Source organism: Lemur catta, chromosome 2 (assembly GCF_020740605.2).
Source record: "Lemur catta isolate mLemCat1 chromosome 2, mLemCat1.pri, whole genome shotgun sequence".
NCBI lineage: Eukaryota > Metazoa > Chordata > Mammalia > Primates > Lemuridae > Lemur > Lemur catta.
The window spans coordinates 140620614-140637925 of record NC_059129.1 but is presented as its reverse complement, the minus strand read 5'-3'; the positions used below and the strand labels follow the sequence as shown (position 1 = coordinate 140637925).

The 17312-nt window shown below is 43.3% G+C and overlaps 2 protein-coding genes across 3 annotated transcripts in view; both read right to left on the bottom strand.

Annotated features, from left to right (window-relative positions):
• Position 1: 1 nt before the first annotated feature.
• Positions 2-9927, bottom strand: ACAT2 (acetyl-CoA acetyltransferase 2). Its single transcript, XM_045544673.1, has 9 exons — positions 9756-9927; positions 8845-8979; positions 6189-6370; positions 4747-4864; positions 3224-3367; positions 2318-2440; positions 1623-1777; positions 657-767; positions 2-235 (listed from the first exon to the last, which is right to left on the bottom strand). Exons 1-9 carry the CDS (start codon positions 9808-9810, stop codon positions 65-67), a joined length of 1194 nt encoding a protein of 397 aa, XP_045400629.1. The 5' UTR covers positions 9811-9927; the 3' UTR covers positions 2-64.
• Positions 9928-15921: 5994 nt separating this feature from the next.
• The window catches only part of LOC123633427 (WT1 associated protein), a 29188-nt gene continuing 27797 nt past the window's right edge, over positions 15922-17312 (bottom strand). For both annotated transcript variants that reach the window (XM_045544675.1, XM_045544674.1), the window contains exon 8: positions 15922-17199. In XM_045544675.1, the coding sequence (XP_045400631.1) occupies positions 16616-17199 (584 nt within the window). In that variant the 3' untranslated portion in view covers positions 15922-16615. The remainder of the gene's footprint in view (positions 17200-17312) is intronic.

Sequence of the window (17312 nt, the reverse complement as noted above, 5' to 3'; positions counted from 1 at the left end):
ATTTTATAACTTTGTACTTTATTGGTTTAAAGAGAAATGAAGTTTCAAGTTTAGTTTAAGCCATTCATCCTCTCTGAACACACATTGCTATTCCCATCCCACCCCCAATGCACAGGGCTGCGACACCACGAGTGCCGCCTGTTCTCTCCAGTGTGTGTAACAGGGTCACAAGAATTCGGCAGCCGGATGCTCCAAGAGGGTGGCCCAGTGCTATAGCCCCTCCTTGAATGTTGACCTAAGAGGAGAAAGATTTACCTTAGATTTTGTTTTTTCTTCTGTAGACACAGCTAAAATCCTAAACTTGTCTTTTTCCTCTTACTGTTAATATCAGCAAACCTACCCTTTTAAACTGAATTTTCATTTTCACTGCTTAGAAAAATGCACAGCTTTGTGAAACCCATTCCTGACCTTGTTCCTCAATTTAAAAATGGTTTTTAAAAATCTAAAATGCTCTTTTCATGTCTGAAGTAATATAGTCAGGGTTGGGTTTGTTTTTGTTTTTGTGGGGTTTTTTTGCCTGAGTGGTAACTTAACCAAATTATTTCTTCAACTATTACCAAATGCCCAGTACCTGGAAGATTACTATTTTTGATCTTAAGATTGCATTGTGAAATTGATTGGCAAGCTCTCCTCGGGAATACTTGCTCATTGTTTACCTTCTCTGGGTTTAGTCCAAGTTCTTTAGCTATTGCAACAGAGAGGGCTGCAAAGGCTTCATTGATTTCAAATACATCAACATCCTCCAATGACCATCCTGCTTTTGCAACCTAAAGGAAAGATTAAGAGGCCTCAGAAATCAGGCTAAAGTTAAGCCCTTTATTTCTTCATTGTAAACGTAGATGCTAAAAAGTGTGCAAGGTCTCTAAAAACAGCTGCTTTGGATTCCTAGTTTAACCCAGTGATATCTCAGGTTTCACCCAAAAGGTTAAGGATGTGCTCTAAAAGATCTCTTAGAAATTCTAAACTGTTGGCTGGGTGTGGTGGCTCACGCCATAATCCTAGCACTCTGGGAGGCCAAGGCAGGAAGATCACTTGAGCTCAAGAGTTCAAAACCGGCCTAAGAGTGAGATCCCCATCTACATAAAACTAGAAAAAATTTGCCTGGCATGGTGGTGCTTCACCTGTAGTCTCAGCTACTCGGGAGGCTGAGACAGGATCGCTTGAGCCCAGGACTTTGAGGTTGCTGTGAGCTAGGTTGACACCATGGCACTCTAGGCTGGGCAGCAGAGTGAGACTGTCTCAAAAAAAAAAAAAAAAAAATTCTAAACTCTTAAATTTTGAACCAATTGCATTTGTTACTTGGATATAATCAGTTCCCCTAAAAAGCATGATTTAAATGTTCTTGGCTATTCTTCCTGATAGAGAAAGACCAGAGATACAACTAAATGAATAAGCTCATTTAAGCCTTGGCAAATTTCATAAAAGGGGAACAGCAGATAAAACCTGATAGGAATAAATACAAGAAACAATCACAGTCCCAGTCCCAGTCCCAACGTTTTAGAGTGGAAAGGAAATCTGAGCAAAGGTTTAGGGAGGGGAGGACTTAATACAGAATTGCAGATTATTGCTGTGGTCCCAGAGAATTAACAAAACAAAGGATAAGACCTAACAGTTATACTCACAGCTTGCTTTATGGCTGGAATTGGTCCTGTTCCCATAATGGAAGGGTCCACACCTACTTGTGACCAGGAAACTATCTGTGCTAAAGATGTAAGCCCACGCTTATCAGCTTCTGATTTCTTCATAAGAACCACAGCTGCAGCTCCATCATTTATTCCTGTAAAATACCAGTGACTAATTTCTATGATGCTCATTCACCTCAAGAACATATCTGCGGCTACTTTATTTTCCACCTAAAGACATGAATTATATCTTGGCAAAGACATTTGTCATAATTCAATAGACTACTGTGTAGTTAGAAATAGTTAAGTTTGGCAATATGAAGATTGGCCAGAGAAAGTGTGGAGAGGTTATAGCAGTGCGGGAGGGGAGGTTTTCAAGAAAATGTAAGAAATAAGCCCAGGCTTCACAAGGGGAGGTATTGGGAGTTTCTAGTATTGGAAAAGTACAAAGATACATAAACGAGTTCCTTAATTTCCTTTTTCGTTTGTATGTCTAGTTGGGATGTCAAGAAACCTAAATCATTTCTTTCAGTATGGGTTTAAGTCAATGATCAAATATAGAAACTACATTTTCCTTAAACTGAGCTTTAAAAATAACTTTCTATATAAATATTTAAATAAAAGAAAAAAAGGTATTCACTTGGTAGACCTTGCAGCAGATGGAATTCCCCCAAATGCCCTTTAGAAAATCTAACCTGAAGCATTCGCTGCAGTTACTGTTCCTGTTCCATCTGTAAGAAAGTAAGGCTTTAGCTTGGACACGGCTTCTATGTTGCTCCCGTGGCGAGGAAACTCGTCTGTTTTAACTTCAATAAGACCTGAAAAATGGAAAACCAAGATTAGTATACATGAAAGAGGATTCATATTTGGTAGAAAAGTTAATTAATATATAACTAGTTTCATTCCAATAGGAGGAAAGTACACACTACCAAGAATTACTGTCTGTTAAAACATTTTATGAGAACTGATCTCATGAGACATTTGGAATGTTACCCAAATTCCTGCCCCTTCATGAAGAAAGTAGTTACAGGGAGCTGTTTGTGCAAAAGGTTGCTATGGTTTGGGTCATAGCACTTGGTGGATACAACTGAGTTGGATTAGGGAGACTCAAAGCCAATCTTGTACAGGCTAGACATAAGAACTGTCAGTTATTGATAACGGAACTTGGATGGAGCATTCTGTATTAGAAATTGACAAACGACCCAAAAAGATCCACCCTCTAGAAATGTGAATGTGAGATGCACACAGAAGGAACAGGGAGCAGTGGATGTTCACTTCTGAGAAGGTTTAGCCTATATTGGGAACAGGTCAACTGTTGCCTCCTAGAAACCATGAACCAATGCTCCAGTTTCTCATGAAACCTGCTGTATATACATAGCAGCCTCAGGCACCCTTGGACCAAGAATCTCTGAGTGCTAGCACAGTTCCCCATGTTATGGCATTCCATAAACAGCCCTCCACATTCACATATCCAGGACATATCTTTGCAACCTTAAAAACATAACTAAAATATAATTTATAAACATTCCTATAATTCTTTTGCATTTTACTCTTACCTACAAATAGGCTGATGTTTAAACCATTATAATTTATATACTCACCTTTTCTAGAAGACACAAAAACTGGCACAATCTCTTTATCAAAATGACCAGCTTTCTGTGCACTCTCTGTCCTATTCTGAGACAGAACTGCAATCTTGTCCTGATCTTCTCTACTCACTTGCCATTTTTTGGCTACATTTTCAGCTGGGAAGGGGAAAAAAGGCAAAAAACCAACATGTTAATGAACTGGCTTTTTTTTTTTTTTGAGACAGAGTCTCACTTTGTTGCCCAGGCTAGAGTGAGTGCCGTGGCGTCAGCCTAGCTCACAGCAACCTCAAACTCCTGGGCTTAAGCGATCCTACTGCCTCAGCCTCCTGAGTAGCTGGGACTACAGGCATGCGCCACCATGCCTGGCTAATTTTTTCTATATATACTTTTAGTTGTCCAGATAATTTTTATTTCTATTTTTAGTAGAGACGGGGTCTTGCTCAGGCTGGTCTCGAACTCCTGACCTCGAGCGATCCACCCGCCTCGGCCTCCCAGAGGGCTAGGATTACAGGCGTGAGCCACTGCACCTGGCCTGAACTGGCTTTTGGTAGCTCAAGTTGTCCACATCTAACCAAGCACTGACTACGCACACTAGTGGGCTCACAGGTGGGCTATGAGGCAATGCTGTGTGTGGAGTGGTCCTGCCTTCCACTAGCTATGGATTTAGAAATGTTGCAGTGACTCTCAGGAAGCCCTTTTCTTTCTTTCTTCCTTCTCTCTTTCCCTTTCTATATAACGGTGAACTTTCAGAAATTTCCTTTATCCAGATTCACTGTTTATATTTTTGCCCCTTTTGCTTTAACATTTTCTTTCTGAACCATTTGAGAGAAAGATGGAAATAACAATGCCCTTTTACCCTTAAATTTCAGTATACATTTCCAAATAACAAGGTCATTTTCTTACATAAGCAGTTACAAAAATCAGGAAATTTAACATGGATCTAACTATTATGTAATCCTTGGTCCACTTGAATTTCACCTATTGTCACAATAATGTCCTTGTAGCTCCTTTATTTTTCAATCCAAGACGCAATGCATTTAACCATCAACCTCTTTAATTTCCTTTTATCTATAACAGTTCTTCAGACTATGTTCGTATTTCTTAAGCTTAAAATTTTTGAAGAGCCTGGGCCAATTCTTTGGCATAAATGTCCCCAATCTGGGTTTGTCTGATATTTCCTCAAGATTAGATTAAGATTATTCAGAAAGAGGTACACCACCAAATGATGGTATGATCTCAGTGAATCTTTTTTTTTTTTTCTGAGAGGGTCTTACTCTATCACTCAGGTTGGAGTGCAGTGGTGTGATCATAGCTCACTGCTAACATTCTCTGAAGATCAAGGATTGACAAAGTAGAGAAAGAATATTCACTTCACTTCAGTTCATCAACAAGAAACAGTGCCTATCAGCAGGGATACTAACATGCTTAAGACAGGATCTCCACCCACAAGGAGGAAAGCACTTAAGAAGCAGATTATTATATAATCTTTTTCAACCTTTTTAAAGTTAATATATTTTCAGCTATGTTTGCCTTACCTGTAATACCCATATGACAGTTGTGAAATGCACAGGTAAGACCATCACAGAGTATACTGTCAGCTAGCGCCGTCTCACCGAGCTTTACTCCTGTTCTCAAGTGAACCAAGTGGGGAGCCTAGAAACAAGAAATAAAAATAGATTTAGGCTTGGTTGTAATTAGTCATCTCCTTAGAATCCTACTCAAAACTAGTTTTTCCTCAGTTTTCATCCAGTCCCCTTTGCAGCCCTTCTCCCCAGTTCTAACTCCTCAGCCAGGCCAGAACCTGAAGACCCCTGGAACTAGCAGACTACTCCATCCTGCCTGCTCTTGGGAGCCCATCACTCTCCTACCTACCCATTTCTCATTCTCGCTCAAACCTATTCATTCTGTGTCCTATTTCCTTAAGAATCCCATTTATTCTTTCCAAAGAGGCAACTAATTATCTGTTAAATGAAGAACTCATCTAAGTGCTTAAGTAATGCTAACAATGTGTTACTTATTTTAATAGAAGACACAATGCCTGTAATGAGAATAAATCAAGTTGCCAAATTAACTAATGAGGACAGGTTTCTGAGTAGGTGCTGCTCTTAACTCCTACCAACTCAATAGTAACTATAAAAGAATAGAAAGAGCATTGTACTTGGTGTCAGAAAAGCTGCATTTGAATGCTGACTCTAGGCTTGTTCCCTTACCTGTAAATTGGAAATATCACCTGCCCTATATGGGCTGTTGTGAGCACATGTACAAAAGAACCTGGTAAAGCACTACACTGATATTAGTATTGTTCCATTAAAATCACTGATTGTTTTGCTACCATGAGCTTATCTCCTCTTAAGCCTCAACAATGCCTGGGCTGAATCAGCCTCTAACCAGGGAATTCCTAGGTCACACCCTGAGCTGCCTCAGTAGGAAACAGATGTATTATATTTTTTCCTTTTCACTGCTGTGCTAATTTCAGGGATGGAACGTGGTGAAACAAATCCCACCTGGCAAAGCTACTGGAGAAGGGCACTACTCAGTGGTCCTCTTTTCCATGTTTATACCTTGCAAAGGTTAACAAAGTCTGGTCCCTGGGATCCTCCTTGTCATGTACAGGAAGGTAAGTGGCAACATCTGATTTTGCCTTTTACTCACAATGAGAAAGAAATTTAAAACCAACAATATTAACCAACTAACATTATGGGCTTAATTCAGAAAATATTTTATGCTTCATTAACAACAGTTTAGAAAAAAAATATTCTGTTCCAATCACACTGGCTGATAGGCTTTTTCATCAACCTGGATTTCCCATCCAGACTGAAGAATAATTAACGTTCAGGTAGGGCTCAAGGTTGAATCTACTTTTATTTCTTTCCTGTTTGGTTCCAGCTCTGATAGGCATCAGTTTACTCTGCTGTGGTAGACATGAGTTTGTCAGAGAGAGGTCAGTGAGAGCCATCTCTGCAGAGGCCTTACTTACCTTGCTCATACTTTCCATGCCTCCTGCAACCACAATGCTGGAGTCTCCTAACCCTATGGACTGGGCTGCAAGGCACACGGCTTTTAGGCCTGACCCACAGACCATCTGGCAGCTCCATGCTGGAACAGAGTAGGGAATTCCTGCACCCACACTGGCTTGTCTTACAGGATTCTGCCCGCAACCTGCAAGAAGGAACACAGAGCCCTGCTGGCAATCAAGGAGAAAGACAAAATGTCAGGGTGAAAGTGTGTGCAAAATTGCCAACTGGGTCACCTGCCACTTCTGAAAGCCTACAGGCCAGCTAAGTTCCCACCAGAGGCAAGAAGCCCTGTCTACATTCTCCACCTGTCACAATCTAGCCCTTTAATACACGTTGCCTCGTGGTGCTCTCTAGGTATTTCATAGATATTAAATATAAGCTTTGTCCTCCACAAAAAGGTTAATACCTTAAAACAGAACTGTCATCCTCATCTTTTGAGAGGGCTTGAATAAGCACTATCAAACCTATGTCATAAACACAGGGTGTAACTTAGGTATTATTATATATTTTTTTTTTTTTTTGAGACAGTCTTGCTTTGTTGCCCAGGCTAGAGTGAGTGCCGTGGCATCAGCCTAGCTCACAGCAACCTCAAACTCCTGGGCTTAAGTGATCCTACTGCCTCAGCCTCCCAAGTAGCTGGGACTACAGGCATGCGCCACCATGCCTGGCTAATTTTTTCTATATATATTTTAGTTGGCCAGATAATTTCTTTCTATTTTTTAGTAGAGACGGGGTCTCGCTCTTGCTCAGGCTGGTCTTGAACTCGAGCTCAGAAGATCCACCTGCCTCGGCCTCCCAGAGGGCTAGGATTACAGGCGTGCCCGGCCACTTAGGTATTATTAATGTTTCTAACTAGGGCCATTTGCTCCCATGGATTATGGCTTAAAACAATTGGGAAAAAAAGAGGAGTTACTTGAAGAGGAAAACCTCTGGTAATAAGCAGTTCTTTTCTTGCTTATTATTCATCACACTATGGATAACTGGTTATGTAATAAGATACGTACATAATCAGAACTGACAAATACCTTTTTATAAGTCAACTGTGGGGACTTCCTCAGTCGGGAAGAAATACATCACTTACTTGAAGCAGCACAGAAGGAGATGGAGTTAAAAGTTTCAAATATTCTCAGTCACCATTGTCTATTATCAAAGGGTCAAAAGTAAATGTTACAGGCACGGTGGCTCATGCCTGTAATCCTAGAACTCTGGGAGGCTGAGGCAGGAGGATTGCTTGAGCTCAGGAGTTTGAGACCAGCCAAAGCAAGAGCAAGACGTGGTCTCTACTAAAACTAGAAAAATTAGCCAGACATTATGGTGCACACATGTAATCCTAGCTACTTGGGAGCCTTAAGCAGGGGTATCACTTGAGCCCAGGAATTCAAGGCTATAGTGGGCTATGATCACACCTGTGAACAGACACTATACTCCAGCCTGGGCAACAGAGCAATACCCCATCTCTTAAAACAAAACAAAACAAAACATAACAAAAAAACACTAAAAACAAAATATGCCATGAACCAGCTAGCTGTTAGTGTGTACATTTAAAGAGAAACCAACAGTAGAGTACCCTATGACAACTGAACAAGTCTGAGTCAAGGGTGTGGGGAGGCAGAAAGGAGGGAGTGGCCAGCCTAAGGGTATTGCACATGTATTTTAAAGCCTTGGAGAATCATGAGAAAGTGGACTAGTTCATACAAAACCTTAAGACCCAGAAGGACAAGCTGAGAAGAGAGAATCAGGAAGAGGAACTACAAAGTAAATACACAGAAAAATGGGCCACGTCTCAGAAAAGACAGAAGTTGGTTCTGAGTGAGCATTACCAATTAGCACTACAAATAATTAGAATTTATGTTACTGAGTAAGCATGAAACTAGTTATTAATAACTAACACAGAGGAACTTCCGAAGCCACTGGAACTAATCAGGAATGGTCAAACCCCAAGAGAATCAGAAGATGGGAGCACGCTCATGACTCACCTGTCTTCCTCCAGGGAGTGATATGCCCTGTTTGTGAGAGGCATGAAGTACCTTCCCAGCTCAGAACTGAGCCCTGAGAGGGCAAGGACCTTACCTGTATTGAAGCCGTACCCCCAGCACCAAGCATTCAGGAGGAATTCAATACATTTTTACTGAATGCATGATATTTTAGGGGAATACAGAGGACCATGCATACACTCCTATGCATCACAAGCTGGCCCTGCTTCTAAAGAATGAAAATGTAGCGTATGTAAATCAGTGGTCTAGGTTCATTCAGGAAAAGCATATTAAAGAAGCTGAGTCTTGCTTGCAGGGGTTGGGTGTGCCTGTAGTCCCAGCTACTCAGGAGACTGAGACAGCAGGATTGCTTGTGCCCAGGAATTAGAGACCAGCCCAAGCAATACAGCCAGACCTCAAAAAAATTAATTGTTTTTTTTTTTTTTTTTATAAAGAGGTTGAGTCCTAAGCTGGATAGAAGCTATTGACAGGGCTGGGAGGAGGGGCTGTAGGGGGAATCCTAACAGCAGGAACTCTGAGCAAAAGGATGGAGGCAAGAACTTAAGTGAGCCTCAGTGTGCGCACCTGAGTTAATGGGCTGTTTCTGATAAACCTGACCTCTCCGGGGTCACTGAAGAGTTACCTGCTGCCAAAACATGTCCGAATATGACCTCAGACACGTCTTCTGGAGCCACAGTGGCCCTCTTCAGGACTTCTTTGATGACAGTCGAGCCTAGGTCCTGGACAGGAACAGTAGCTAAGGCACCATTGAAGGAGCCTACAATAGAATGGGAGACCGCGGACATCTGAAACCCGAGGGCAATGCGGAAACCCCCCACGCGCTGCCCAGCGCAGTCTGGAAAGACCCCCGCACGGCGGCGGCGCCCTCTCCCTCCACAGGTTCCCACACCGGCTAGTCTGGGCAACGGGCAGGGCATGCGACACAACTCGCAGCGGCCGAGGGCCGGACAGGCGACTCGCAGGGCGGCCTGTGGACGCCGCCGGACCCCAGCTAGTTCCCCGAATCCGAGGGAATGGATGCGGCCCCACGCTTCTAAAACAAAAGGAACCGCGGGTCAAGGGCTTTCAAAACTCTGCGGCACTGAGCGGACGGAGGCAATGACCATCAATCGCTGTTTGATCAGCCAGCCCCCTGCCCAGCGCCCGGCTCAGACCACCAAACAGCCCCGTCCCCGCGACCGCAGGGCTGACCGATGGCGCCTCCCGGAGCTGGCCAATCATGGGCCTCGCGAGAGGGCGCCTCCGCACGCCAGCCAATGGCGGAGCCGGGCGACACGGTGGCTCTACCGCGGGGAGCCAATCCGAGCACGATGGGCGGAGCGCGCCCAGCTGGCGAGGAGGGGCGGGGCTGCCGCGCCCGGCCCGGGGAGGCACGAGGCGCCGGGTACCGGGAGTCCCCGGGGTCCTCGCGGCCCGGCCAGGCCGGCCTCCTCCCCGCACGCCCCTCTCCCACGCCACACAGGTCTGGCCATCGGCACTCCCGCCGAAGTGGCGCGCGGCTCGGACCCTGCGCGGGGCCCGCCGGCCACTTACCTACGACGGTCCGCGCTGCCGAGACGATCACCACAGGGTCCGAGGCTGCACTCATCCTGCCCACAGCCGGCTCTCCCGCTTCTGTCCGCCCAGCGCTGCCTGCAAGTGAGGCAAAGCCCTTCCTCGCCGCCCACAAGCCGCGCCGGTGGGCGGAACCTGGGGCCGCCCCGCCCCCCGCGGCCCACAGTGCGCAGGCGCGAGGCCAGAGCTGGTGATGGCGCGGGACGGGCTTTCCCAGGGCAAAGGCGGCGCTGGGGTCCCGGGACAAAGGGCGGGACGGTCTTTGGCTGAGGGACGAGGGTCAGGGAGGATTCCGGAGGCGCAGGGCCAGGGGTGGGCGGCGCAGGCTCCGGGAGTGACGGGCGCGGGCGGGGGCGTCCTGCGGGGAGGAGGAGGGGTCCTGGGGCTGCGGACAGAACTGCGGCCCTCGGACCCCCGCCCGCCGTCTCCAGACCCTTTTTCTGGACACCCCAGTGTTGCAGTCTTCTGTCTTAACGTTTGGGGGCGGGGGTTGTTTGTTTTTAATCTTAGGGTTTTTCAAAACAATAGAGGGGGAGGTGACAAAAGAATATATCGCGTTCAGCCCAGGATTTGAATCCCACTGGCGAGAATCTTGCATGGGAATCCTGCCAACTGCAGGACTGAGGACAATTCTGATGTATTTTTTTTTTGCTCTTAGCGGCTTCGAAAGTTCCTCTACATTTTGTCTGGGTGTCAGTAAGCATTCCTTCACGTCACGTGTTACCTGGGTTCGCCTCTATGCGAGACCCCATGGGGTTGGCCACGCTTGCCTTTCTTCGGGAAGATCAGCTCTTGGCGTGAACGAGTGAGGAAGCTGGAGTATCTTAATGCCCTACTAGTCAAAAGTGCCTTTGGTTGAGAAGTTGACAGTTTGGACAGTGAAGGAAGGGGCGCTTGTAATAAGTTGGTCACTTCTGTTTAAACTATTAGGACTCTGTATCCCCTACTGGGCAAAGTTCAGAATCTTGCCGAGCTTTCTAGGAACCTAACACCTGGCGCCATTTACTTTTCCGGTCTCAGCTCTGGCTGTTCCCTCTGGACACTCCCCGAATTAGGCTACTACGGCTCCTGGAAAGAACACCAATCCTCTGTTTCCTGCAGCTTGGCCGCCTGGAGAGAACTCCGCCTACTCTCTGATGGAAGGTGGAAGCCTCCAGTCCAGCTACAATTCCTGTCCATTGTGAACACTTTCCCCTGCCTGCGGCATCAACCTCTTCCCTCCTCCGTGCTTGCCCTAGCATATAGTATACAACCCTGTGTGCTAACCACCCCTCCCCCAACCCACAGTACGCCCCCCCCCCTTCCAGAGAGAGGTCTTGCTTTCTCTTGTTCTCTTTAGCACCTAGAACTTACTGCATATCAGATAAATGTTAGTGAATTTTCATGATTATCACCCAAAAGCTTTCCTTAACCATTCCCAAGAGCTGCATGAGGCCCCTCTAGAAAGGATACAGATAAGGAGACTTGCAAATATTTGAATAATAATTAACATTGAACAGTCATCAACTGTCGGTATCAACTAGGTGTGTTTAAATAAGGGGTAAGGACTCAGGTAGGGTACTCAGTGATGGCTAGCATTTCATGTCTGTTTTCAATGGACTCAATATATTTCATCTCTTCCCTAATTAATCAGTCTTGGCCAGTGATTGGTTTAAGAATGGACATGTGACCCAATCTTGGCCACAAAAATGTGAGCAGAAGCTTGGGTGGCTCTGAGAAAGGTTTTCTCACTTCTAAGAAACAGATGGATCCTCTTCTCCTTTGGATGTCATGGTGTTTGGTGAGGCCTGGAGGGGGGCCAGTCCAACTGTAAGGCCAACACACTGAGGACAGCAGGGTGGAGATGGAAAGAACCAAGGCCTTTAAGGACATCTTTGAGAGCAACCCTAGAGTCCACCCAACCTCTGCTCTTCCAATTATGTGAGACAATTTTCCTTACTGCTTAAGCCAGCTTAAATTAGGTAGGCTGTTCTGTCACACGTAGCTGAAAGCATCCTATACATCTAGTCAGACTTTCTGGTAGGAAATTAAGAATTTTAGAAGGTATTTTGTAAATCAAAGAGAAACTACTATGCTAGGAATGAAAGGGTTTCTAGGCAAGCAATGCAACTTGTTGAAACACTGCATAGTGAAGCAAGAAAACTGTCACAAGGTTGCGGAGTGGAAACTGTTGACAAGCCCGGAGAAAAGCCTCCTGAAGAATTTTTAGGAAGATTGAAAAAATCATCAGGCCTGGGAAACTACATTAAGACTTTGCAGGCCGGACACGGTCTGTAATCTCCTCACACCTGTAATCCTAGCACTTTGGGAAGTCAAAGCAGGAAGATTGCTTGAGGCCAGGAGTTTGAGACCAGCCTGAGCAACACAGCAAGACCCCATCTCTACAAAAAAAATTTTTTAAAAAAATTAGCCAGGTGTGGTGGCATAATCCTGTAGTCTCAGCTACTCAGGAGACTGATGCAGCAGGATCGCTTGAGCCTGGGAGTTTGAGGTTGTAGTGAGCTATGATGACATCACTGCACTCTAGCTTGGGCAGCAGAAACCCTGCCTCAAAAAAACAAACAAAAAACCCAAAAAACTTTGCAGAGATATGTGGATGGGTCAAATAAACCAGAGAAGATGACTAGAGTGTAGGCTCCAGAGTTAGGGCAGTAGAAAAGGAAAACATTGGGTAACTGTTTCCTGCAGGGGAAATCCTTAGGGTCTAGGATAGTGATGAAGTCAGCAATCCTCCCTGCTAAGAACTCAGCAGCACGCTGTGAATCTCTTCTTTCCAATAATCTGGAATGTGTTTCCTATCCCCAAACATATCAGAGTCCAAGAAATTCAAGGAACTTTTCCCTTGGCTTATCTTTATTCTGTCTCATTTTCCCCTTACTCTTTGGCCATTCCTCAGTCTTCTTTGTGGGCTTACTCTTGCTGCCCCTTCATATATTCCCCAAGGTTCCTACTTTGCACTGGCTCCCTAGGTAATACCAGTCATTTACTACCTATATGCTGACAACTCTGAAATCCTCACATCTAAACTAATTGTCTCCTAAGCAGACTGGTCCTCTCTATTTCAATTTCGTATAAGCACATCAAATTTAACATATCCAGACAAAACTCTTCTAGCCTTTGTTTTTTCTTTATTTAAAATATCAGTGAGCAGTGTAACTATTGTGTTAACCAAGCCAGAAATCTCTCCAAATCCACTTAGATGTCACTTCCTCCAGGAAGCCTTCCTATCTCCTGCATTTGGTGCCTCTTCAGCATCTCTACTAGACTATATAAGCTTTGTTATATATACTGCTTTATGCACAGCTTCTAGCACATTATAGGCATTGTGTATGAATATGAATATCTTTATGGCCAATGCCTAGCACATTTGAATGAGCATAATATATTCTTCTAGAGACTAAGACTATATTAAATTGTTTCCTGCCCGGAGGATCTATCCAGAATAAGCTGAGTAAATCTCAAGAAGGGAATTGCTTTTGTTGAGAGGCCACACAGTATCTGTTCCCTGAGGAGTCATTTTAGCTACTCATTATCTACTCAAAGCTACGTATGGGCCAGATGGAGACTAAGAATAATGAATGGAAGAAAGAAGAGGAATATATATTTTAAAATAACATCTGGATCTAGAATCATATGCTACCTGGGCTGGTGAGCAGAGTGAGTGGGCAGGTAGACACCAAAATCTCCAAGTGCTTATGATGGGCCACCATTATAGCAGTGCTAGAGCCAATCTATCCTGAAGGAGACTTGCAGCCATTCTTGGTTAAGTTTCATAAACAGGTGCAAGAGTCCAGGCCCGGTTTTAGCCAGAAGGCAGAATTCACCAACCTACCATGTAGCAAATTCCTTCCTTGGTCTCTGTGAGGGGAGCAGTGAATCACCAAAGTGGATCTGCCATAAGATGGAAGCAAGCAGCAAACGCTATGATGGGTCCAGAGCAGAGGTAATGACATTAGCCAGGGCTGTTTGTGATAACCACAGGGATAAGTTAACTGCCAAGACAGTGTCATCAAAGAGCAGTAGGCAATGATTGTGTACAGGGGAAAACTATTCATGAGACAATGAACATCTTAGAGAAAATTGTCAGAAAGAATGGCTTTGCATTATGTTTTGCAAAAGTGTCTCAGGATCTAGAGTAGTCCATTGTATCAAATACAGCTGAGGGGGCCAAGGAAACTGACATCTACTGAGCTCTACGTATGACTCCCATCGGGGCACTGTGATCTCAGACTTCCCGGGCTCCAAACTAAGAGAGATGTGTTTAACTCACCAAGTCTGTGTTTTTTAACAGCAGCCCGAGCTAAGGTAGCACTGTTATAAGCACTTTACATGTATTACTAACTCATCAAATGCTCTTTTACAGGGAAAAACAAGCCACAGAGAGATTCAGTAGTTTGCGCAAGTCACGGATAAGTGTAATGCCAGAATTCAAAGCAATTAATTCCAGAAGCCACTCTCCCAACTTGAATATGACCCATCACCTCTCTTACCAGTCACAACAGCAAGTAAAGCATCCAATCCCAGAAATGGGAAATAATGACTAGGTACAATCATTAAGTGCTCCCTAAGTTATTCATCAAGGTGTATTCAACAGAAACATGAAAATTGGTAATTTTCAGCCCAGGTAGCATATGATTCTAGATCCAGATGTTATTTTAAAATATATATTCCTCTTCTTTCCTCCATTCATTATTCTTAGTCTCCATCTGGCCCATACGTAGCTTTGAGTAGATAATGAGTAGCTAAAATGACTCCTCAGGGAACAGATACTGTGTGGCCTCTCAACAAAACACATTAACAGGTCTATATTAAATTTAGTCATAAATTTATGTCATTGGTTGAAGTCTCCTATTGCACGCCAATGATTACATTAACACCAACAGGACAGAGAATTCCATTTTTGTTTGAATTGGGCAAACTGAAAGGACATAACAATCAAAAGCCAAACAATATTTAATAAATCAAGGGACTATTATTTTAGTTCATACCCAAATGTTTAATCATATGCAAATTTAAAATTGTATAGGATTTTTTACTCACTTGAGCACACTGTACAAAGGTTAATCAAAAAATGTATTTTTAACACACAACTGAAGACCAGATATACTTTGTATGTCACCTAAACAAGCAGAACAACAGTTATTTTCAAATAACTTGTACCTCAGTTTCAAGCATTATTATAACTTCAATTCTGAGGTCCTTGGTTATATTACAAGTTATGTCTAAAACAACTATTTTGCTTTTAGCAAAAATGGCATTTCATCTCAACCATACATGAAAAGCTATAGATTCAAAAGCCATTCAGTACCATAGACCTTGATACTTAATGTTTAATTAACAGAGAACATGGAACAAACTTTTAAAGTCTTCTACCTTAAAAACATTTCTCTGGCCAGGCACAGTGGCTCACACCATGATCCCAGCAGTGTGGGAGGACCCCTTGAGCCCAAGAGTTTGACAGCCTGGGTAACATAGCAAGACCCTGTCTTACAAAAAATTTAAAAATTGGCCAGGTGCAGTTGGTGTGCATCTGTAGTTCTACCTACTCAGGAGGCTAAGACAGGAGCATCACTTCAGCCCAGGAGTTCAAGGTATTGTAGTGAGCTAAGATCTCACTACACTGTACTATGGACTGGGTGACAGAGTGAGACCGAGACCCTGTCTCAAAAGAAAAAAAAAAATTCCTACTACATTCTAACACCCTACAGGCGTGCTGATATAATATTAGCAGCTATGTTAGTAAAAATCAGTAGTACTGGCCAATGTTTTACAACAAACATAACTGACTACATAGATACTCTACCTGAAACCAAGTCACAAAAAACAAACTGCTGTTCAATTAAAACCGAACAAATACTAAGGTGACCATTTTCTTTATACTTTTCTGCATTTCAAATATTTTATAACAATTAGTTTTATAAGTCAGGAAAAAAAATTTAAAGTGCAGTCCTAAACTCCAACTTCATTTTGCAAACCAAGGCATAAAATAAATTTAAAAATTAGGTGAATAATAAAAATCAGTGCATGCACTTAAGTTTCACTTTTGTGGTGTGTTGAAGGATAATGAGTAGAAATTCAGCAATTCAATGAAAATAAATGACAAATGCTAAGTAAGCACACACCATAAACAAACCAAAAAAACTAATGAAGGAGTTACAATAAAAATCTTTATTTAGGTTTGGTCAGTACAGGTAAGATATACTGGAGTCACAGAGCAATATGCATTAACAGGATACAACAGTTCATAAAAACTGAGTAACTATGCACACAAATTTCTTAAACATTCAGTCACCTAAAGAGAAAATGCACAGATGTGTGGTGGAAAAAACTGTATCTAACACTGAAACTACTATAGGACTCCATCAACAAGTCCAACTTTTAGTGATAAAAAAACTACTGTACTGGGCAAACTTGGCAGTCATAAACCCACATCTATTCTAACAAGTCTGAATGGTGCATAAGTATAGTAACAGCAGAGTAAGAATGCCCTTACACAGCACAGGTTCTAGATAGACACAGATTTATACAGACATCATTGTGTTATACTTTAAGGAAAGATTTCCATTTACAACTTCACATTAACTCATATAAAAATAACTTGATCCTACACAAAATGTCCTTTTAGCAACATTAAAATTAATTAACTGTTATAATTTCCAAAGTGGCAGAGGTATTGAAGCAAAAAAAAAAAAAAAAAAAACCAACCAAACAAACAAACAAAAAAAACCAAAAACACACACCAACAAAAAGGCAAATTGTGACAAAAGTATGCATTAATTTTCTAGACAGTATCCTCTCCCAAATTAAATGACACTGTATAAAAATTTGCTGGAAAAATATTACAAAACTGAACCCTGTACATTTACACTTGAGTCCAAGCCATTCTGAACGTGGCGGGAACCCACAGTTCGGTTACCTTTCCCACTCACTGCTTTCTCTTCTTGAGGGTCATGATTGGAGTCTGTGTCATTTGAGTGGTGTGTGAGAGAGTTTTCACTGCCCGTGGGAGAGTCTACACTTTCATACCCCGCACTGAGTTGGTTTACGTAACTACTACCTCCTCTGCCAGTTCTCTCCTCTGAGCTGTTGGAGGCCTTATTGCCATTCCCTGGAGAAGAAGGAAAGTCATCTTCAGTTGTGCTCCCCTCCCTGTGAAATCCAGACCCAGACGTCCTCTGACGGGAAGAGCTACCATTACTTGGTCCATTTGCCAGACGGCTGCAGTCTTTACTTGTGGCCTCTGCCTGTTCTACAGGTTCAGAAGATGTAGTCCTGCTGGTACTTGGGGCTGAGGCTTGAGACTGCTGCTGTTGATATTGAGCCAACTGCTGGCGTGTCTCCTTCAGTTGTTGCTGAAGAACTAGAATGGTACTCTGCATACCCTCTACTTCTTCGTCGAGTTGAATGATGAAGTCATTCAGTTCTGTGCAAAGGAGAGTCAAACCTACTTTAATATCTCTTATAACATTGAAAAATATTTAAGTGCCTGCCACAAAGCAAGGCATTCAATAAGGCTTGTTAAGTAAACAAACATAA